Genomic DNA, 25,024 nt, shown 5'->3' with positions numbered 1-25,024 from the left:
CCCAATCAGTGTAGTTAAGTATTATTTTCTCCATTTTGCTTTCTTTAGATTTAACTCCTTTGGATTCTTAAAGTAGAAGTTAGGCATCTGGAGGTCTTTCTTTTTTAATATAAAATTCCTAAGCTATAAACTTATTTCTGAGTACTGATTTAGCATCATCTCATCAGTTTCTGTATGTTTTAAACAGTTTTTGTTTTCTCAAAATATCTTAATTTTCTGTTGGGTTTCCTCTTTGATGGGTTACTTAGGAGTATATTAATTTGCAAATATTTTGTATTTCTCCAGATAACTTTGTATTAGTGATTTCTAGTATAATTTCTCAGTGGCTCAAGATCATATTTACATAATTTCTGTTCTTGTTTATTTGTAAAGACTTTTCTTACAGCCTACAGTGTGGTCTTGTCCTGAGAATGCTTCATGTGCATTTGAAAATAATGTGAATTCAACTTTTTTAATATACTGTGTCCTTGGGTTTTGAGGGTGTAGTTATTCCAAGTGGTACTTCATTCTTCTAGCTGTAGTATTGAGCCTACTGTGTATTCCTGCCTCTTTTCATATTTCTGCACCTTTCCTTTCCCTTCTTTCCTTCCCTACCTACTATGAGTTGCCACCAGTGCCCTAAAACAACAGACTTGTTGCTTTTGCACTTAAGGATTCCATAAAGTAGGTAAGAATATGTTTCCAGGCAGAAATTTGTTTGTGGCTGCTGTTACCATCACCAAGAATATCTTATGACTGGAACTTTCTGAGGATTTTTCATAAACTTTCCTATGAGCTCTTGATTTGGGACCTGGAGAAAAATTTTGCAGGGGTGAACACATCCTTTATGTTTGGGGTGGTGGGTGTTTTATTCCTGGTGCAGCCTTGCTAGAACCACATGCAGGAAAAAGGGTTTCATTTTTGTTTGGCTTGAGTAGGGTGGGTATTGTCAAAAATTTTTTCTGCTATGCTACACCACCTTTTTCTCAGACCTTTGGCTAAAAGAACAGGCTTTTCTTGGAGCTCTTCTTATATGTGCCCATTTTTGGTTTTGGACTGCAGCCTTCTCCAGCACTCTAGCACCTCATGTAAGAAATGTGGAAAGCAGAAAGAAAAGCCATGGTATTCTGTGCCATGTCATTTATTAAGTCCCATAATCCACCTTCTTTCCATTTATAGCATCTTCATTTGTTTATTTTATTTTAATTAATTAATTATGAACCAGGGTTTTTTAATTGTAAGAGGGAAGACTGGGAATAATGGGGCTACTCCATCTTGGCCAGCATTAGAAATAATACCTGTTTTTTAAAAACAACCTGGGTGAGGAAAGAGAGAATGTCTTTGTATCTGTGTGCGTGAGTTACTAATTTTTGGAGATGGGAGACGTGACCAGAAACAGTGGAATACAATACATAACAAAATGTGGCTATAAGCTCCTCTGCATACAAAATATGAAATTAATGTTTTCAATTTTTCTCATTTTAGGATACTACAAAGTTGATGTCCACATTCAGCAGAACCAGGAAAAGCAAGAGAAACTGCTGTGGCAAGTAATATTCATTGATAACAAAACACTGAATAAAGAAAGGCAGAAAGTTTTAGAAAAAATATTTAATCTGAACATAACTCCACAATTTTTAGGAAAAATGCCCTGTACATGTGATTCACTTGGAATGAATGTGCCAGTTGTTTCTGAATTGATTATTAGTGACAGAATTTATTCAAGAAAGAAGATTGATTATATGAATGTATGTGAAAAGATACAGCTTGATACTAAGCATGAGAAAATTCATACTGAAGAGAAGTCTTGTGAATATAACAAAAATATGAAAACTCTCAATTATAAGGAAGATCATCAGAAATTTCAAACGCTGAAGCAATCTTTTGAATCTAATGAATGTGGAAATGTTTTACTTGATAACTCAGACTGTGTTACAGCTAAGAGTTCTGTGATAAGAGAGGAATCCTGTACAGATGATGAATTTAGGAAAACCGGTGATAAAGCAACTGTATTTAACTGCACAAGAACTGGCACAAGGGAGAAATGCTTTCTTCTTAGTGAATGTGGGAAATCTTGTGACAAAACCGTTGTGAAATACGGTAAAGTTCAAATGACTAAGACACATCATGAATGTAATGAAAATGAGAATAACTGCAGCAGGAATTCACCCCTCACTAAAGCTCAGAGAACCATTACAGGACAGGAAACTTTTGCAAGCAATAAATGTGAAGAAAACTTGAGCCAGAGCTCAGCCCATATAATACCTCAGAAGACACAAACTGGTGATAAATTCTGTGTGTACAGTGGATGTACAAGTGCTTTCTATCAAAAATCAGACATTATAATGCATCAGAGAACTCACACAGAAGAGAAACTCTACCAATGTGGTAAATACGGGAAGTCCCTTCATCAAAACTCAGCTCCCAATGTATATCAGCAAAGTGACACAGGAGAGAAGTCATTTGAGTGTAATGAATGCAGGACATGCTTTTACCAGAATCCTCATCAGAGGATGCACTCAGGAGTGAAATGTTACAAATGTGAGAAATGTGGGAATTCTTTTTGTTCAGATTCATACCTTTTTTATCCTAGAACTGATACGGGTGTCAGTCTCTATGGACGCAATGAATGTGGGAAAACTTTTTGTCAGAAGTCAGACCTTGTTGAACATCTGACAGTTCACACAAAGGAGAAACCTTATGATAACAGTGGATTTGGGAAATCTTACAAGAAATCTGCCTTCATCTTACACTTGAAAACACACACAGAGATGAAACCCTTTCAAAGTATTGAATATGGGAAAACATTCTCTGAGACGGCATATCTCAAAGAACATCAGAGAACTCAAACAGGAGAGAAATGCTTTGAATGTATTGAATGTGGGAGAGCTTTCTCCAAGACATCACAACTCAGTGCACATCAGACAATTCACAGAAGCAAAAAACCCTATGGATGTATTGAATGTGGGAAGTCTTTCTCCCACAGGGCACACCTCAGTGCACATCAGAGAATTCATACAGGAGAGAAGCCCTGTGGATGTAATGAATGTGGGAAAACTTTTGCTGATAATTCAACCCTCAGAGCACATCAGAGAATTCACACAGGCAAAAAACCCTATGAGTGTAGTGAGTGTGGTAGGTCTTTTGCCCATGTATCTGTTCTCAAAGCACATCAGAGAATTCATACAGGGGAGAAACCCTATGAATGTAATGACTGTGGTAGGTCTTTCACCCATAACTCAGCCCTCAGAGCACATCAGAGAATTCACACAGGGGAGAAACCTTATGAATGTAATGACTGTGCGAAAACTTTTGCCCATAACTCAGCCCTCAGAGTACATCAGAGAACTCACACAGGGGAGAAACCCTATGAATGCCATCAGTGTAAGAAAACTTTTGCCCATAATTCAGCCCTCAGAGCACATCAGAAAATTCATACAAGAGAGAAACTCTATGAATGTAATGAATGTGGGAAAACTTTTTCCCAAAAGACACACCTCAGTACACACCAGAGAATTCACACAGGGGAGAAACCCTATGAATGCAGTGAATGTGGGAAAACCTTCTCCCAGAAATCATACCTCAGTGGACATGAGAGAATTCATAAAGGAGAAAAGCCTTATGAATGTAGTAGATGTCAGAAAACTTTTGTCTATAAGGCAGCCCTTACAGTCCATCAAAGAATTCACACAGGAGAGAAACCCTACAAATGTAATGAATGTGGAAAAACTTTCTCCCAAAGGACACACCTTAGTGCACATCAGAGAATTCACACAGGAGAAAAACCTTATGAATGTAATGAATGTGGGAAAACTTTTGCTGATAGTTCAGCTCTCAGGGCACATCAGAGAACTCACACAGGGGAAAGACCCTATGAATGTAATGAATGTGGAAAAACTTTCTCCAAGACATCACACCTCAGAGCACATCTGAGGACTCGCACAGGGGAGAAACCCTATGAATGTAATGAATGTGGGAAAACTTTTTCTCAGAAATCTTATGTTATGGCACATCAGAGAACTCACACAGGGGAGAAACCCTATGAATGTAATATATGTGGGAAACCTTTTGCCCACAATTCAACCCTCAGAGTACATCAAAGAATTCACACAGGTGTAAAATCCTATGAATGTAATGAATGTGGGAAAACTTTTTCTCAAAAGTCACACCTCAGTGCACACCAGAGAATTCACACAGGAGAAAAACCCTATGAGTGTAATGAATGTGGAAAAGCTTTTGCCCAAAATTCAACTCTCAGAGTACATCAGAGAATTCACACAGGGGAGAAACCTTATGAATGTAGTGAGTGCAAGAAAACTTTTGTCCGTAAGGCAGCTCTTAGAGTGCATCACACCAGAATGCACACCAGAGTGAAAACTCTTGCATATAATGAATTTGGAAAGTCCTAAAGGGACTCACACCATATTGCCTAATACCACAGTGGAGAATCTCATGTCACAGAGACTGGCAAATTGTTTCCCCTAACAATTTCCTTTTCTATTAGGCACATAGTTTGTCTAAATTTCCCAATCTGTACCTCACCCAACTGAGGCTGGTTATGGAATATGATGCTATTACATTTAAGCCAAGTCTGGCCTTAAAAAGTTGCCATATATTCCTCCTATTCTGCATTTCCTGGAATGGAGAGATTTCCAGGGCAGACTTTGGGGGCTTTGTTTTGAACGTGGTAGTGTACCAGATGAAAGAAGCTGGAATATGAGTAGCTGGGTAAAACAATTTTCCATTAGTAGATCTTCACCAGTGCCAGAGGTGCCATCTTCTCTTTTAAAGGTCCACCCAGCTATAATTAAGAAAATAAAAATGAAATAACCATGGGCTCCTCAAGGTGAGGAGCAGCCACCTCCCCAGGTTGTGCACTCCATGCTCGGCCCATATGCCCAGAATGAGTTGGTGGACATGAACGTCTGGTATTGACAGAGGACATCGGAATCTCTGCCTACATGACTTTTACATCTCTGGGATGTATGGGTGGAAAACATTGTTATGTCGGGTACTGAGATGAGTAGAATGGCTTCCCTGATGACTCACCCTTCCCTCCAGCATTGGTTATAAAATGCCCGTCATGCTTCAGGGAATCAGACACACCTGGACTGGCTGACAGCTGCCATCAGGGTAGTTTGGCCTAATCAGGGTGATTTACCATATTTTCCCAGTAGTCGAAAAACATATGCAGAGCTCCAACAGGTACTGCAGGACTTGGGTCTGAAAAATATCATCTATAATATGGACTCTAGGGCCCTGGTGAGGTGTTGTTTACTGTAGGAATGAGAAACCTGGCATGGCATAAGCTCCCACATCTCTCTTTGGGTCCCTAGTGACTACTCTTGCCCCTCACCTAGGGCAACCCATAAGTGAGGCTACTCGTATTTTAGCAGATCTGGGGGAGGTTGAAACAATAAGGACACAGAGGGAAGTACAGGCCATGACTGAAAGGAGAAATACAAAGGGCTCCGTGAAGGTCTCAAGGACCCTGATATGGGTTGATTTGGTAAAGGCCTGGTTAGTGATAGAAAAACCCCATGGGCAGCCCAGTAGAATCTTGTTAGAACTGTGGCACCAATTAAAGCCAGAGCACCAGTTCCAGCCCCTGAGGTCCAGGACACGGAAACCAGAGTCGAGGCCTCATACCTGGCCTGTGTCCCTGCAAAACTTCATGGGAGACAGTACTCAGGATTCGCTTGAGCCCTCACTGCCACGGGAGGATGATTGGGCATCATGGTTCAACTGGGAGGGTGGTCAAAGTCCCCACCTTGGGTGACATGGTAGGGACCAGAGGCCACGTAGAATTAGCAATTCATTGGTCCCCTGTGAATGTACAATGTGTCCTGGTGCTGGTGGACACAGGAGCTGAGTGTCCTTTGATTCATGGCAACCCTGATCATTTTACCAGGACCCCAACTTAGATACATGGCTATCAGGGTAAGACATTTAGAGAAAAGAAAGCCCAAATCTCATAGGGGTTAAGGTGTTTAACTCCCAAAGGACTATACTGTGTACATTTCTCCCATTCCTGAATATATTTTGGGGGTAGATATCCTGCAGGGTCTGTGGTTACAGACTACTACAGGTGAGTTCAGACTAAGGGTACGTGTGGTAAAGGCATTTCTGAGGGGACATGCTAAGCACCCATCTGCAGCTCTGCCTGTACCTCTGTGGGTGACAAATGCTAAGTATAAATTGCCTGGGGGCACAAGGAAATTGGAAAAACTACAGGAGTTGGAGAGGGTGGGCATGATAAAGCCCACTCATAGTCCTTTTAATTCCCCAGTGTGGCCAGAGAGAAAGCCAGATGGATCCTGGTGGGTGACTGTAGACTACAGGGAATTGAATAAAGTCACACCCCATTTGCATGCTGCTTTCCCCTCTATAGCAGACAATCTGGGCACCCTCATCCAAGAGCTGGGAACATATCATTATGTGGTAGACTAGTAGAGGTTGCTAATTAATGCTTTCTTCTCTATGGACATAGCACAGGAAAGCCAGGAACAGTTTGCCTTCACATAGGAAGGCCAGCAGTGGACATTCACTGTCCTTTCACAGTGAAAGCTCCAAAGTCCCACCATCTGTCATGGACTTGTAGCCCGAATCTTGTCCACACGGAAGAAACTGCAATGTGGTTTATCCTACATTGATGACATTATGCTCACATCTGATTCTCTTTCAGATTTAGAAGGGCAGTTCCTAAACTGTTGCAACATCTACAGGAAAAAGGATGGGCTGTGAACAGCACCAAGGTTCAGGGACCTCCTTTGTCTGTGAAATTCTTGTGGGTTTTCTGGTCGAGTAAAACCAAAGTTGTTCTTGAAGCAGTTATAGACAAGGTCCAGGCTTTCCCCACCCCACCACTGTGGCAGTATTACAAGAATTTTGGGGTCTTTGGGGCTACTGGAGAGTATCCCATACTTGGTACAAATTTTGAAGCCCTCATGCTGGTTGGTACAAAAGGGCATCAGGTGGGACTGGGATGAGACATGTGCAGCTGCTTTTACTGCTGCCAAGCAGGCAGTCAAGGCCATACAGGCCTTGAGTGTAATGGACTCATCAAGGCCCTGTGAACTAGATGTTCATGTAAATAAAGATGGCTATGGATGGAGTCTTCAGCAGCGGCTTGAACAGACATGCCAACCTAATGGATTCTGGTCACAACTATGGAAAGGAGCAGAGGCCCGGTACACCCTGATAGAGAAGCAACTGGCTGCTGTGTACCACGCTGTGCTGGCTATGGAGCCCATCACCGGAATAGCTCTGACCAAGGTAATAACCATATCTCCCATCACAGGGTGGATGCGGGAGTGGACCCAAAGGCCACAGAGTGGCATGGCACAAACACATACACTGGCCAAGTGGGGCGCATATTTACAGCAGCACAGTACCCTCTTTACTAGTCCCTTAAGTGGAGAATTCCAATGTTTATTGGGGCCAGTGACCTATACCACTGGAAAGCAGGAATAACTTGCTTTTGACCCATTGGTAGCCCAGACCCCTTATGAGGAGGGAAAAGGCCCTATACCTGAAGATGGTTGGCACTCAGATGCCTCTAGTGGGTGGCCCCCAAAGTGGAGGGTTGTGGCTTTCCATCCTAACACTGAGACAATATGGATTGCAGTCAGTGAGCTGAGTTGAAGACAGTATGGCTTGTGACCACCCAGGAGACTTCCCCCATAGTTGTCTGCACTAACAGCTGTGCCATCTATTGGGGCTTGACCCTGTGGCTACTGACATGGTATCATGCCAACTGGATGGTTGGTCACCAGCCCCTTTGGCGGCAAGAGTTGTGGCAAGACCTATGGGCCTCTGGTCAGACTAAGACTGTTACTTTATATCATGTGACAGGCCATTTGCCTTTGGCATCCCCAGGGAATTGTGAAGCAGACACATTGGCCCTGGTGCGCTGGCCAGAAGGAAAGCCTGCCTCTGATGTGGCCCAGTGGCTACACCAGTGTTTGTTGTACATGGGGTAAAAGAATGTGGGCTGTAGCCCATTGCTGGGGCTTGCCATTGACCTTTGAGGAAGTCAGTAGAGCCTGGAAGGAGTGCCTAAGAGGGTGCTCTAAGAGGGACTTAACACCAAGTCCCACAGCAACATAGGACAATAGTAAGGGGGCTAATACCCCTTGTCAGGTGGCAAATAGACTATATTGGACCTCTGCCCATATCAGAAGGATAACAGTATGCCATGACTTGTGTGCACATGGCTACTGGACTATTGCTTGGTTTTCCTGCATGTCGTGCAGGTCAGCAAACCACCAAGAGGGGCCTGGAGGGTCTCTGCAGCCTATGGCTGGGCAGAGGTGATTGAGAGTGATCAAGACACCCACTTTACTGGACATGTGTTACAAGAGTGGGTTCAGCAGTTAGGAATAAAGTGGAAGTTTCATGTACCATATAATCCTACCGGGACAGGCATGATAGAGAGGTACAATGATTTATTGAAATCTGGCCTGACATCAGACAGCAGTAGCCTATGGGGTTGGTCAGTTCGCGTATGGACAGTGCTGCGGCGTTTGAATGAGAAGCCACATAAAGGAGCTTTGAGCCCTGTGGATATACTCACACACCTTGCTGCCTCTCCTATACAATTGTACATCCAAACCAAAGAAGTTATTGAAACCAAGATATGGCCAGGGGAGCAACATCCTGCTGCAGCCTCTACTGCATTAAGCTCTAGAGACACTGTTGAATGGACCTGACCCTGGATATTTTGACACATGGAGCAGTGATGGCCGGCCCTTCTGGCACCTTGGGGGAAGGGTCTGGAAGCTGTCCTCCCATGTATTCCTGGAATAATAGCTGAATGGCCCCCAAAGGTCACAGTAGTGTACCTGAAATGTCCAGGAGGTAAGAGCATCTTGCAGGGAAGTTTTATCTTTATGCCCAGTGCATGTACCTCCCATAGCCCTATATATTGACCCTTATGTAACTCCCACAGGGAGGGGGGTGAAAGTCTGGTATACTAGACCAGGATGAAATCCCACTCCTGCCACTGTTTTATCACAAGACCACTGTCTTGCATGTATCCTACCTGATAGACAATATTTGCCTATGCTGGTGTCATTAAAACATATATTATCACCCTTAAGGTTATTTTCTCTGACAGTTCTTGTGGCCTGGATATGCTCTCTGGCTGCATCTGCCACATGACAATTGCTCTGAACTGCCTACCTATGAAATGGACTAGCTATGGATTTAATCTGCATAAGAGTTTGAACCTTGCTGAATCCTCTGGCTTGAGGATTATCATGATTTTATTGCTGTCACTATTGATATGTCATTAGTCTGGTCACAGTCCTCCTGTTTTCTTGCCCAGGGACTATTGCAAAAAAATGGGAATGAGTAGATTGTAAGGCAAGATTTCTGGAGGGGTGGCCTGTAGGTAAAATTGTAATATTTCCAGAATATCTCTCCTAGCTTTGATGCATTTGCATTTCCTCAGGGGTGGAGAGAAGTTCATCTCCATGTCATTGGGTAATTACCTGAGCAGTGTAGGGCATGTCTGAACCTGAGAGACTAAGGGGAGGGGCTTGCTTGCTTCCTTGCTGTTTCTGGAGCAGGGGAGAGAGACAGCACGGGACTGCAGTTTGTAAGCAATTAACAGATTTTAAACTTTATTTCTCCCTTTGGCTGATTTCAGTTTTCCGAAGTATTTTCACCCTGAGAATTCCTTTCCTCGGATTTACACCAAGTTACAGAAATCCTTTTCTGTCAGCATCACCCACACAACTATCACAAACTGTTAGTATATAAAGTGCTCTGAAGAATGAAGAGCTTCTCTGCCACCAGTACCTCACACTGGGAAACTGTCTCTTCTGCATCACTTCCTGTCGAGGGAAATGTACGTACAGCTTCTTTCACAGAGAGTCGGTAAAGGACGGGAGGCTTGCCCATGTGTTCACACCCAGCAGTGATGACCTCCCGGTGGTTGGACAGTCTCCATACCAAGGAGAGAATTCTCATCCGCTGGCAGTGGGCCTTCCCAGGCTCAGGCTGAGGGGAGCAGACGGTGTGGGGCTGCACTTCCACCACCCTGCCATCTTTGACCATCCTACCACTGCTTCAGAAAGTCTAATGGTCTCCAATACACCTTTGGAATTCAGTGCAATTGCTTTATGTGTAACATTTTTTGAAAGTCTGTTTTCATTGAACAGTAGGGTGGGCGCAACATTGCTGTGATCTCTTTGCAAGCACTAAAAATATCTAATTATTATGTGAGAAAGTAGTAAACCATAGTCTTTAAAAACTAGACTATCTCCACTCTGTATGTAGGTGAATGGAGGAAGATTTACTAATGCCTCTACTATTGCATAGAAAATATGGACACCCTAGAAAATCAATCTTTTTTTATTATACTACCAGACCCTGTATGTATCTGTAACTCTTCACTGAGCAATATATCAGATCAGAAAAAAACGGACCATCTTTGGTGAGGTTCAGAAACAAAAAAGCTTTGGGGAGAAAGTTGTGATTCTTAGTGTCTAGAGGGGCAAACTCATATTCAGAGGTGATCTCTAGGGATAGAGCCCCGTAGGCATTCCTGCACAAGTCAGTGTCCACCAGGATTCCTTCCTTTTTTCAGAAGATGTGAGTCACTGTAAGAAACAAACAACATGGAACCAAGCCAGAGGAGGCAGGGATGGAAAGGGTAAGACCTGTAACTCCGGGGAGAGGAAATCCTGGGGCAAAATACGTCTTAAGACTGAAATAAGTCAAAGGGAGGAAAAAAGTTTAAAACCCATTTATTGTTTACAAACTTCAGTCCAGCATGTATCTCTCCCCTGCTCCAGAACAAGCAAGCAAGCCACTCCCTTTAACCTCAGGTACAGACACGCCCTCATTGACATGGAGATGAACTTCTCTCCACCCCTGAGGTTATGCAAATGCATCAAAGCCACGTGAGATATTCTGGAAATGTTAACAGTTTTACCCACACACCAAGTCCTACAGCTATAGTTTGTGCCCGGGTTCAGCTGTGGCTGACACCTGTGCTTGGTCTTTTCCGTATATATCCAAAAGAATACTGGCTCTGTTCACCAAGTGTTTGTCTGAAAACTTAGACCTTTATATGGTGACTGGCTATTTTAATTTTTCAGTAATATAAATTTCAGTTTCAAGAAAAGGAGACAGACTTGAATAGCTTTCTCCCAAAAATTATTCTAGGATTTAAAGTAATGAAGAAATGAAATACATTAAGTATGTTGGGTTTATATAACCATCTAGCTTAGTATTAGACTAGCAAACAGTCTCAGTTCACCTAGTTCTATAACATGTACAGTTAGATCTCTTATTTGAGATCTTTTTTTCTTAATGTAGTTGTTTATGAACTTCCCTCTTAGAACTGCTTTTGCTGTATCTCATAAATTTTAGTATGTTGTGTATCCATTTTAATTTTCTCCAAGGTATTTTTCAATTCTCTTTTGATTTATTTTGACCCACTAGTTGTTCAGAAGTATCGTTTAATTTTCAAATATTTGTAAACTTTCCAGTAATCTTTTAATTGATTTGTAATTTCATACCCATCTTGTCACAGATACCCTTGTTTCATTCTTTTAAAGAACTCCAAGAGTTTGGGATTCCTCAATATTTACTGGATGATATTAGTAAAAATATAAATACATTGGACTCACTCGGTTATTGTCAGAATCATTAAATTATGACCCATTTGTTTTATTAAGTAAGTAAATATTTACTAAAGGGCTTTCATAAGCCAGAAATTGGACTAGTGAGAATTCAAAAATGAACACAGAGCTCTTAGCCTACTGCAGTTTTAATTTGAGTGATGAGGAGAATCCAAGATGGCGGCGTGAGTAGGGCAGCGGAAATCTCCCAAAATCATATATATTTTTGAAAATACAACAAGTACAACTTTTCCTAAAATACCAGAAGATACAGTACAACAGCCAGGCTACATCTACATCTGCGAGAACTCAGCACCTCACGAAGGGGGTAAAATACAAGCTGTGGCCCTGCAGGACCCGAGCGCCACCCCCATCCCAGCTCCTTAGGGGGAGGAAAGGAGTCAGAGCAGGGAGGGAGAGGGAGCCCAGGACTGCTAAATACACAGCCCTAGTCATCCACACCGGGAGTGCAGACACAGTGCGTGGTGTGCTGGATATCAGGGAAACAGAATAGTAAAATCTGCGAGTGTGTCCCTGCAGCCAGCACCCCTGGGACAAAAGAAAAGCGAGTGCTTTTTTGAAAGTCTTAAAGGGACAGGGGCCTCACAGCTGGATGGAAGCATCCCGGCACACTCAGCAGCTGGGAAACCCAGGGAACTCTGGGCGCCCTGACGCTCTGCAAGGCAGCACAGCTCTAAGGCCCCTCATGGCAGTAAACAGCCTCCCATCTATTCCCCCTCTGTCGTAGCTCCACCATAGCAGGGGAGCAGCCTGAAAGCGGCTGTGCCCACAGCAACTGCCCAGAGCCTCCTCCGCAGCCACCCAGGCCAGACTCAGAGGCTGCATCACCATGCAGCTGCCCAGCACAAGCCACAAGGGGTCTCCGTTCTCGCAGGAGAGGCCAATCAACAAGTGGGAAGGGACTTTGTTCTCCCAGCTGACACATGTGCCAACTGCCCATGACTACCTCTATCACCATGAAAAGGCAGAAGAATTTGATCCAGACAAGAATAACCCAGACAACCACTGAGAAGGAGCCTGAGGAGATAGATTTAATCAACCTTCCTGAAAAATTATTCAAAATAAAGGTCATAACCATGCTGATGGAGCTGCAGAGAAAAATGCAAGAGCTAACGGATAAAGTTGGGAGGGAGAATACAGAAATTAAACAATCTCTGGAAGGACTTAAGAGCAGATTGGATGAGGTGTAAGGAGCCGTTAATGGAGTAGAAATCAGAGAACAGGAACACAGAGAAGCTGAGGCAGAGAGAGATAAAAGGATCTCCAGGAATGAAAGAGTATTAAGAGAACTGTGTGACCAATCCAAACAGAACAATATCCGCATTATAGGGGTACCAGAAGAAGAGAGAAAAAAAGGGTTAGAACATGTATTTGAAGAAATAATTGCGGAAAACTTCCCCAAATTGAGGGAGGAAATAGTCTCTCAAACCATGTAGGTCCACAGAACTCCCAACAGAAGGGACCCAAGGAGGACACCAAGACACATAATAATTAAAATGGCAAAGATCAAGGACAAGGACAGAGTATTAAAGGCAGCCAGAGAGAGAAAAAAAGGTCACCTACAAAGGAAAACCCATCAGGCTGTCATCACACTTCTCAACAGAAACCTTACAGGCCAGAAGAGAATAGCATGATATATTTAATGCAATGAAACAGAAGGGCCTTGAACCAAGGATACTGTATCCAGCACGATTATCATTTAAATATGAAGGAGGGATTAAACAATTCCCAGACAAGCAAAAGTTGAGGGAATTTGCCTCCCACAAACCACCTCTACAGGGTATTTTATAGGGACTGCTCTAGATGGAAGCACTCCTAAGACTAAATAGATGTCACCAGAGAAAATAAAATCATAGCAAAGAAAGCAGACCAACCAAATACTAACTAAAGGCAAAAAGTAAAATCAACTACTCATAAAAGCAGTCAAAGTAAACACAAAAGAGCACAGAATAAAACACAACATATAAAGAATGGAGGAGGAGGAATAAGAAGGAAGAGAGAGAATCATCTGACTGTGTTTATAATAGCTCAATAAGTGAGTTAAGTTAGACAGATAGTAAAGAAGCTACCCTTCAACCTTTGGTAACCATGAATCTGAAGCCTGCAATGGCAGTAAGTACATATCTTTCAATAATCACCCTAAATGTAAATGGACTGGATGCACCAATCAAAAGATATAGATTAACAGAATGAATAAAAAAGCAAGACCCATCTATATGCTGCTTACAAGAGACTCACATCAAACCCAAAGACATGCACAGACTAAAAGTCAAGGGATGGAAAAAGATATTTCAAGCAAACAACAAGGAAAAAAACGCAGGTGTTGCAGTACTAGTATCAGACAAAATAGACGTCAAAACAAGTAACAAGAGATAAAGAAGGACATTACATAATGATAAAGGGGTCAGTCCAACAAGAGGATATAACCATTATAAACATATATGCACCCAATACAGGAGCATCAACATATGTGAAACAAATACTAACAGAATTAAAGGAGGAAATGGAATGCAATGCATTCATTTTGGGGGACTTCAACACACCACTCACTCCAAAGGATAGATCCATCAGACAGAAAATAAGTAAGGACACAGAGGCACTGAACAACATGCTAGAACAGATGGAACTAATAGACATCTATAGAACTCTACACCCAAAAGCAGCAGGATACACATTCTTCTCAAGTGCACATGGAACATTTTCCAGACTAGACCACATACTAGGTCACAAAAAGAGCCTCAGTAAATTCAAAAAGATTGAAATTCTACCAACCAACTTCTCAGACCACAAAGGTATAAAGCTAGAAATAAATTGTAAAAGAATGCAAAAAAGCTCACAAACATATGGAGGTTTAACAACACGCTCCTAAATAATCAATGGATCAATGACTGAATTAAAAGAGATCAAGCAATATATGGAGAAAAATGACAATAACAACACAAAGCCCCAACTTCTCTGGGACACAGCAAAAGCAGTTCTAAGAGGAAAGTATATAGCAATCCAGGCATATTTAAAGAAGGAAGAACAATTCCAAATGAACAGTCTAAAGTCACAATTATTGAAATTGGAAAAAGAAGAAAAAATGAGGCATAAAGTCAGCAGAAGGAGGGACATAATAAAGATCAGAGAATAAATAAATAAAATTGAGAAGAATAAAACAATAGAAAAAATCAATGAAACCAAGAATTGGTTCTTTGAGAAAATTAATAAAATAGATAAGCCCCTAGCCAGACTTATTAAGAGAAAAAGAGAATCAACACACATCAACAGAATCCGAAACAAGGAAAAACCACAATGGATCCCACAGAAACACAAAGAATTATTAGAGAATACTATGAAAACCTATATGGTAACAAGCTGGAAAACCTAGAAGAAATGGACAACTTCCTAGAAAAATACAACCTTCCAAGACTGACCAAGGAAGAATCAGAAAATCTAAACAGACCAATTAAAAACCCATAATCAAAAAACTACCCAAGAGCAAAACCTCTAGGCCAGATGGATTTACTGCAGAATTTTATCAGACATACAGAGAAGACATAATACTCTTCTCCTTAAAATTTTCTAAAAAATAGAAGAGGAGGGAATGAATACTCACAAATTCATTATATGAAGCCAGCATCACCCTAATACCAAAACCAGGCAGACCCCACCAAAAAATTATGGGTATCTTAACAATATGAATTCTTCCAATCTATGAGCATGGAATTAACTGCATTTATTTGTGTCTCCTCCAGTGTATTTCATCAGTGCATTATAGTTTTTACCATACAGGTCTTTTACCTCCTCGGTCAGATTTATTCCTTGGTATCTTACTCTTTTTGATGCAGTTGTAAATAGGATTGTTTTCTTAATTTCTCTTTCTGATAGCTTACTATGTATAGAAATGCCACAGATTTTCATGTATTGGTTCTTTTTCTGCAATTTTACCTTATTCATTTATTAATTCTAACATGTTTTTGGTGGAGTCTTTAGGGTTTTGCATATATATGTCATCTGCAAATAGTGAAAGTTTTACTCTTCCTTTCCAGTTTGGATGCCTTTTATTTTTTTTGTCTTGCCTATTTGCTCTGGTAAGTAGAACTTCCAACGGTATGTTGAATAAAAGTGGTTCAAGTGGGCATCATGTCTGATCTTAAAGGAAAAGCTTTCAAGCTTTCAACTATTCACCAGTGAGTAAGAGGTTAGCAGTGGGCTAGTTATATATGGCTTTATTTATTGAGAATCGTGCCCTGTATACCCACTTTGTTGAGAGTTTTTATCATAAGCGGATATTGAATTGTGTCAAGTATATTTTCTGCATCTGTTGAGATGATTATATAATTTTTATCCTTTATTTTATTAACAGTTTATCTCAGTGATTGATTTGTAGATGTTGAACTATTCTTGCATCACTAGAAAAATCCCACTTGATCATGATATATGATTCTTTTACTGTACTGTTGAATTTGGTTTGCTACAATTTATAGAGGATTTTTGTAGCTGTGTTCATCAGGGATTACTGACTTGTAGTTTTCTTGTGGTGTCCTTGTCTGAGTTTGTTATCAGTGTAATGCTGGCATCATAAAATGAATTTGGAAGTATTCTCCCTCTTCTGCTTTTTGGAAGAATTTAAAAAATATTGGCATTAATTCTTGGAATGTTTAATAAAATTTAACAGTGAAGCCATCTAGTCCTGAACTTTTGTTTGTGGACAGGATTTTAATTACCAGGTCATAAAATCAGTCTATTTAGATTTTCTCTTACTTCATAAAATAGAAGTACAACTCATGAAAAGTGCAGTTAAAACTTATGAAAGGGTATATGTTCCCCTACTGCTACCTAGAGGTTTTAATTTCTCAAGCTTGTTCTTATTTACTTTTCAGCAATTAGTCAATTATACTTGAAGTGTTCCTGTGAGGCTCCAGAATCTGCTTTTGCTTGCAGAGAGCTGTGATTCTATGTTTTCACCTGTCTCTCCACTTTTTTGGATTTGCTAAATGTTTTAAGGATATATAAGGCATATAGAAGGAGCTTCTACAACTCAACAACAAAGTAATCCAATTTAAAAAATAGGCAAAGGACTTGATAGACATTTCTCCAAAGAAGATATTCAAATGGCCCAGTAAGTATCTGAGAAGATGCTCAGTATCACTCATCATTAGGAAAATACAAACCAAAACCACATACCTACCACCTCATATGTATCAGGATGGCCACTATGAAAAGAACAGAAAATAGTATGTTCACAGGGATGCAGGAAATCTTGGAACCCTTGTACACTGTGGTGGGAATATTAAATGGTGCAGCCATACAGGAAACAGTATGGAGGTTCCTCAGATCATTAGAAATAAAACTGCCATGTGATCTAGCAATTCTAATTCTGGGTAAATAGCCAAAAGAACATAAAGTAGTGTCATGGTCATGGCAACATTATTCACAATAGCCAAAAGATAGAAGTAACATGTCTGTGGACAGATGAATAGATAAAGAAAATATGATATAGACATACAGTGGAGTACTATTCAACCTTAGAAAAGAAGGGAGCCTGGCCATGTGCTACAACATGGATGAACATGGAGGATATTATGCTAATGAATCAAGCCAGGCACAAAAGGACAAATACTGTATGATTCCACTGATGTGAAATACCTCAAGCAGTCACAATCATAGAAGCAGAAAGTAGAGAGGTAGTTACCGAGGGCTAGGGGCAGAGGGGATTATTGCTTAATGCTATAGACTTGTCACGTGCTGCAAGATGAAAAAGCCCCAGAGATCTGTGGCACAGTAGAGTGAATATACTTAACACTACTGAACCATAAAAATGGGTAAGATGGACTTGATAATATGGGCGAATGTAGTAACCACAATGTTGTTCATGTGAAACCTGCATAAGAGTGTATATCAATGATACCTTAATAGAAAATAATGGGTAAGATGGTAAATTTAATGTGGGTTTTTTTGTTTGTTTTTTTACTTTTAAAATATGATTTTTATTGAACATGTATAAGATTCACCTTTGCATTGTTAAAAATACTTTACAATAAAAAATTAGTTTTTGTAAAAGAACACATTTCCTGGATTTACAGTTGTATAGTAGAACAAAGAAATATATAAATATAAAGGTTATTCTCCAAGTATTTGAACAGAATACTAATGGAATCACTTCAGTAGTTTTTCCATAAACATTTACATGATTACCCACAACATTAACTTTCAAAGGATCAAATAAATGCATAATAGGAAGGTGATCCCCCAAACTAAGATGTATTTCCAGAAAAATGGAATATATCATAAATGTCTTCTTCTGCATGGGATTTGGTCAATGAATTTCAGCAGAATTTTCTTTGTTATATACATAAAATGATCAGAGACATTTGTAAATGCAGACTGTGTTGTCTGTAGATTAAAAATTCTGCCCCTGGAGCACAAAACAGAGTATAACAAATCCGGACTTTCACTGATGACAGAGGACATAGCCATTATATTTTTCCTTCCTAATCATTGGTTTTCTTTATTTTTTCCTCCCAGTCATTGGTTCTGTTTATTAAAATGTTTGATTTCCTACCATATATTAAGATGTATCTGGTGGCTGCTAAAGTTATAAAGGCATGATTTTTGTTTTTCAAAATCTCTTCATATTTTGTTTTTAAAAAATAACTCTATATCATTTTAAATACTGACAGCCAGTCTTGTATAAAGATGTGAGGCCTTAGGGCAGCTAAGGGTGAGTAAGACCGACGTTACCCCGATCACAGCGCCTTTTACACATCTGGAGGATGTCCTCAGGGAACCTCGCTTATGATCCAGTTTTTATCATTTTCAAAACTGCAAAAGCATTTGCACAAGCGCCAAAAAATATATATAGCCTAGAAATAAAATTTTGAAGACAGAAAAGTAGGTTTTTTAAATGTCATAAATATATCTCTAAACAATATCTTCATATCTCTGTGAAAAACTGTTGTTTTTTTCCTCACAATATACAGTGAATGTTATCAGTTCACTTCCTATTATTCACAGACAGCAAGTCTTTACCACTTAAGATAACATTTTCCCTGGTTAGACTAAAATGTTCAGTTTGATCTTTTTTAACACAAATCTTTAAATAATGAAGTATAATTAATGACTCAGGAAACCTTATCTCTGAACATTCAAAATATTCTAAAATGGGGTGTCATCTTTTTAAAAATCTCAGAATCCATTTGTCATAGTAGTATTGGATTAATTTGGGATACTCAATCCAAAACGCTAACATGAACTATTCAAATTTTTCCAAACCTCCTGTTTGGATATTAAAGTGTTTTCTTAATAATATATTTTTTCCCTTATTTGGCCAACATGAAAATACCCAGACCAAAGTAATTCTATTCTAACATATTATGTTTCTTGGACATCATTTTGAAAGAACTGGGAAGTACTGGTTCCATAGAAACGAAACGACATTTTTCTTCAGTGACTGAGTGATTCAACAAAATTGGAACTGTCACCAGAGAATTGTTTAAGGTTTGGCTCATCTGTTGTGCTATTGAACTGGACACAGATCAGATGGTCTATTCTTGCCTCGAAACAACTAACTTCTGATACAGTAAAGAGGAAAACACAGTAGCTGATCGTGGGGGACTGAGATAGAAAACCACAGGCCCATGTCAGTGATGTCAAGCAGCTGCCCCAGGTCTTTTTATCCTTGGAATAACACTCAGTTTCAGGTAAGTCTTAACACAGAAAAGGCTTCTCTATTTCTGATCATATCACAGTTTTCTTCCTGTTGCTCTGAATTTTGACCCCTAAAACCAGCAGATATTATTTAGTTAGTTAAAATAGCTCTTATGTTAAAGTGCCTTATGGTTGCCTAACATTTTAAATGTTAAACATCTTGAATTTCTTATATAGTGCTAATGGTTCGACAGCTCACCTGATATCAACAGGTAACAGTACATACTGCATAGCAAGGGCATTAGACCCATTCACGTATCTCAGACTTATGCACGTGTTACTTAAGTTATGACTGATCTTTATAACTAAGCATTTTACTTGTTAAATTGTAGTATAACATTTTCCTAAAGCACAAACACCCATACTTTAATCAGTTATTGCATCAAAAAGTTAAACTTAGTACAATACTGTAGGTAGCATAATACGGAAGCTTTCCTTAACAGGAATTCTAACTAGCTTGACAGAATTTACAGGATTTAAACATAAAAATTAAATAAGTGGGGCCCAACTCTCTTAAGCACCGCTACAACAGGTCTTACACATCACATCAAGGTTATACTCGGAGGGTGCTCTTCTCTCCACCAGGGCATTTGAAAGAAAAAGCAGGCCTTTCCTTACATGCAGTGAGCGCAGAGGCCGTGTCCCTCTAAATGCACGCAGCACACGGCCTAGACACCATCATTCCGATGTGTTCTTTGGTGAGTGGGGAAGGATGGGCTCTTTCAGGGAAGAAATCAGTGTCGGCTTTCCTCTTGATAGATGCACATACTTCATTTTTTAAAAGGATCATTTTCTCATAAGTGCTTGAATAAAGTACCTTGGTAGCTCAATTGCCCCACATCGTAAACCCACAGGGAAGCTTCAGTTCACCAGCCCAACTTCTAGCGTTTGATCACAACTTGTTTATCAGCTGCAGAGCCTGCCCTACTTGGAAGATGGTGACTACCAAAGGCTGTACTTCCTTCCCCAGGACCCACAAGGAGTCTCAGTCCTTCTTCTGCACTGGAATCCAGGCTAAGGTCTTGACTTTGTAATATTTTCTCTACAATGTCATCTGCACCAACTCTGGTGTCATCAACTAGCTTCAGCTGAGATTCTACAAAATCTTGTTTCACTGGGCATCTGTTGAGTGTTTCTGAAGCTGCATCTTCTCTACCAACTGTGTCAAGATTTGGTTCAGTTATTATTTGCTCAATTTTGTCAAATGGCTCTATAGTACTTTCATGCAGCAAGCCGATCTCTGCCTTCAGGCCTCTCTGCTCTTTATATAAATTCGCTAATAGCTCACTGCCCACCCATGTGCAAGCCTAAGCCTGTGAGCACTGCACGTGTGCAGTGGGCAAGCCGACCAGGGTCAGGGGAGGATCCTGGCCATGGAGCTTCAATTTCCTTACAGTCCCAATATGTGGGCAGGGATTCATGGAAGGATGCTATAAGGAGCAGGCTCAAGCACCACAACGCCTGCTGCAGTCAAGCCTGCACATGAGGTTGGTGAAGTGGACCAGACCTGAAGAGAACTGTGTTTGAACTTGTGGGTCACCCACACGGCATCACATTCCTCACCTCTGTGGGTCTCAATGGTTTCTGAAAGCTCTTCCAGTTCTAAAACCTTGTTATCTGTGCACTTTATTTCCCTGCTAATATTGCATTCTGTTGACACTGATCATTGACAGCTAATGATAAAACCAAAAAGTTGGCCTTCAGAGATCACTTTTTAAAAAATTTTCCTCCTTCTCAGGAGCAGTTAGGCAAAGAAAGCAAATTGAAACCCTTTAGCTCTGCCTTTCTCTGAGCAAGTCTCTCTGAATGTTAGCACCAACTTTGTCTCTTCAGTCTAAGTGTAGGTAAAACTGCAATATTTCTAAAATCTCTTGCCTGGTCTTGTGCATCTTCATATCAATAGGGGTTTCCAAGGGTGGAGAGTAGTAGTCCATTTCTATATCAATACGTGATTACAAGGGTAGGGGGAGCGAGGGTATAACTGGACAGAAATTTGGTGGGGTCCCTTTTTGCAGCCGGGTGCTGAGAGACACTGGCAAGCAGAAGTGGATGACTGCTTGTAAGCAATTAACAGGTTTCTCCCACTTTATTTCTCCCTTTGACTGGTTTTGTTTTCAAAGGTAATTTGTCTCAGGCCAGGAAAAAGATCCCCTCCCTCCCCACCCCATAGTTACACTAAGTTACTTGATGAATTAACCCTTTGGGAGCTCATTTCTTTCAGACAAACCAAGGTCCATTAGTGCAGCAGAGTAATGCACTATTTTCAGACCAAGGTACAGCTGCAGAACTCAGCCACCCAGCAGTGTGGGTGATACTGGCATGCCAGGGACACAGTGGAAAGGAGGGAAGAAGGGCAGGCCGGGGAGAGAAGAGGACAGGTGGTGGGAAGAAGTAAGAGGAAAATTTAAGGACAAGCAAAATTTCAGGCATTCAAGAATATTTATTGGGTAGTTTTATGCACCCAGTAGTGTGGTAGAGTCTGGAGAAAAGCAGAACAAGATAGGCATGGACTTTGTTTCCAGGCAGTTTATAGTCTACTTAAGAAATGAGCAAGAAACAAATGATCACTTTGTTGGATTCTCCCTGAGGAGGACGCCGCCCCAATTCACTCACGAAAGGCGTCTCTTGATGCAACAAGCAAGAGGAATTTATTCAGGAACCAGCTAGCTGGGGTCCAAGCATCAGCCCGACACAGCAGGTCTCAACAAGGACCCTGAGCACACAAAGCCAGAAGGTTTTATAGCATTTTCAAAGGGGCCAACATTTTCCACAATCACAATACAGTGTTTTTTCATAGACATATAAATCTTTGGCTGGGGCCACATCCTGGGGTCTGGTTAGATAAGATTACCTTCGGAATGTTTAGGGTGGTTCTAGCAAGATAAGCTTGGTGTGTATGATTAACTGATTTGAGGTCAGCTAACTAAAGGTCACTACATTTAACACTGGCTGACTAACTTGTTTTTCAAGATTCTAATAATTTTCCTCCTTCTAGGTTAGGGGGTGGTATTTAAGCCTTTAAGATGGCTGTACTTATGCTAACTTTTGATTTTTCAGATCCTACAACTTAACCACACTTATAAGAAATGTTAAAAACAAAAAAGTTTGCAATGTACCAAATAAGCAAAAGTTAGGAGATCAGGGTTCTCAAGTCCAGCTGAAATAGTTGATGACATAGCAACACATTCCCAGGTTCTACCAGGGACTTTGGGGAGCTTTGACCAGCTGTTGGGAGACTGGTGTGAAAATTGTGGCTGGCTTCAGTGGTTAGCAACTAAGTCAAGGATATCAGGGCATGTGTAGTCAAGTGCCACACTCATCTCTGGGATAATCGGGGTGGAAACAGCTGGCTGGGAGTTAGGTTCACTAGTTCCTGATGACTGCAGTTGGATGTGTCCTCTGAGCTCAGCCCTGTTTCTGCCTATGGGAGACACCAGCCCTGTTGATGCCGAGGTTCTTCTTTGTGGAGTCGAAGAATGAATTTAGCAAACACTCAAGGTAGGAGAGCCAGGGAGAGACTTTTATTTGAGGACAGAGCTCCTGGCTTATACTAGGAGGGGACAAGAGAGCCCAGGGTGGTGCATTCTCTAGGGGATTTGGATTTATAGGATTGAGAGACAAAGGGCTAGGGATGCACACTTGCTAAGTGGTCACAAAATCTTCATCTTTGCAGAGAGATTAAGACAATAAATTTACTGTTCTGATTTCCTCCCAGGATAGTAGCTTCCTGGTCTGGGGGCATATCAATCAAGACTGCCTGCCTTGCTCCCAAGGTGGGCTGAGTTATTGTTTGTTAAAGAGTATGTTAAGAAACATAACTTTTTAACTAATTGGGTTTTAAAATGCAATCTTATCTTTAAGATGGAATCCTTCCTGTTTTTACTACTTGTTTATGACTGGGCTTGCTTGCTAAATCAATTGCCCAGGTCGCATATGATTTGATTAGGGCTGGAGGAGGAAAAGCAGCACCTGGGTAAAGTAAAAACTAAGTTGGGCTCCCCAGAAGGCCAAAGCAAATCCCACATGGCTTGCTTCAATTGACACAATGAAGACATGGGCTATACTGAGGCATTTTCTTATCTGGGGGAAATTCAGACATTCCAGGCCAAGTTACTCCTGGCTTTTTAGTTTTGACTAATTTCACTGAAGAATGCCTATATTCCTAGTTTGATATTTTTACCCTAGAGAATTAATGTGACTCTGACTTTGATTAATGTTTGACACAGAGTTTTGGTAGGGGTTTCTCTGCACATTGTTACGTTGTTCTGACTGTGATTATCTTGCTTTTTTTATTTCCCCTGAGGTCTCACCCTACTCTGTCTAAACCCACGGTCCCTTTCTCACTGTGAAGCAGTCTCATGGCCCTGTTCCCACCCACACTCCACACACTACAGCCATGCAGCCTGCTGAGAGCTGTTGGCACTGCCATTTCCATCCCTTCCAGGCATTCACCCCACAATATTCATGGAGGCCAGCTCTGTGCCTGGGCTCGTGCCAGTCTGTGAAGTTACTAAAGTGCCGCAGAAGGCAAGAAGCTTACCATCCCATTAGGAGGGGCCCAGACCTTCTTGGCTCACAGCTCCCTTGGTGTCTCTGTGGTTCATTCATAGCACCCTCAGCCAAAAGAAATTCCTGCCAGCTCCCTTTATTAGAGGTTAGGTCCAAACAATTTAGCAAGTCTTTATGTCTGAACAACTAAGTAGCTGTTTGAAGATATGCCTATAAATTAAAAGTACTACTTTTATTTCATTCTGGGGTGTGCATGCCTGTTGGGCACTACACAACCTCTCAAACTTTGGAACCAGATTGGACACCACCATCCTCATTTACTTTTCCACAGACTTTATGTGGTTCTAGCTTTTTATCACAGCTGTTGAAAACCTAGCTTTGTAAAGATTTTATGTCATTCAAAGAGAGAGAAAAATAAATGTAGTCTGATGTGACATTGTGAATTATCTCCACTCACATTCAAGATGTCAGACATCAGATCTGTTTCCCTCAAATATTTAAAATATCCTGCTGTGTCCTGTTAAGTGCACTGTGGCTCCCCAACGCCTAGTATATCTTGATTTAGAAATAGATCTGTGCCTTAACATGTCTAAACCTGCTGCAGGCTTCTCAAGCTGGGAGCACTTAAATATGTATTCAATAATGTATAAATCATCACACACAACTGTTGTGGCAGAGGGACACTGGTCACATACCCCAGCACTCTGTCCTCAATAGGAGTGATGTTAAAGGGCTTCGGTGAGACAAATACCACTGATAGAGGATCCTTTTTTCTGAAGCACAAGTCCAGATACAGGAGTGGATGGTTGTGTAAAGATGAAGAATCTAAATGCTGTCTGGTCCTGCTCTGAAAGTTTTGGACACATGGTCACCACCCACTCACTGCAAGACCAACCTCCAACTCCAGGGCCCCTCCCTGGCTCTGAGGCTGCAGAAATGCCCGAATTCCCCCATACCTGCCTGCCGGACTGCCACCTACCTTAGCAAGCATTTAGGCAGAACAGGAAATGTGCCCAAAATGAGACCTGGTGTCAATCTTACAAATGAAACAGCCAATTCTTTTACTGGCAAAATCAATTCGGGAAGAGCAAAGGCACTGCCATTGGGGATAAGCCAACTGGCCGACCACAGGCAAGCCCAAAGAGAGGAAGGGAAGGTCAGCTTTTACTAGGTTTTAGGAGGCAATTGGG

At 41.0% G+C, this 25,024-nt stretch overlaps 1 protein-coding gene across 12 annotated transcripts in view; it reads left to right on the top strand.

Annotated features, from left to right (window-relative positions):
* The window catches only part of ZNF658 (zinc finger protein 658), a 39,522-nt gene extending 21,855 nt beyond the window's left edge, over positions 1-17,667 (top strand). For 8 of the 12 annotated variants that reach the window (XM_036991299.2, XM_036991298.2, XM_073228819.1 and 5 more), the window contains one exon: positions 1,465-17,666. In XM_036991299.2, coding sequence (XP_036847194.2) covers positions 1,465-4,388 — 2,924 coding nt within the window. In that variant the 3' untranslated portion in view covers positions 4,389-17,666. Of the gene's footprint in view, positions 1-1,464 lie in introns of all 12 variants that reach the window. The other 4 variants (XM_073228821.1, XM_073228823.1, XR_012127808.1 and 1 more) reach the window with 3 other exon arrangements.
* Positions 17,668-25,024: the final 7,357 nt, after the last annotated feature.

Source organism: Manis javanica, chromosome 2, assembly GCF_040802235.1.
Source record: "Manis javanica isolate MJ-LG chromosome 2, MJ_LKY, whole genome shotgun sequence".
Taxonomy (NCBI): Eukaryota; Metazoa; Chordata; class Mammalia; order Pholidota; family Manidae; genus Manis; species Manis javanica.
The sequence above is the reverse complement of the archived record's forward strand: the minus strand, read 5'-3'. Positions and strand labels throughout refer to the sequence as shown.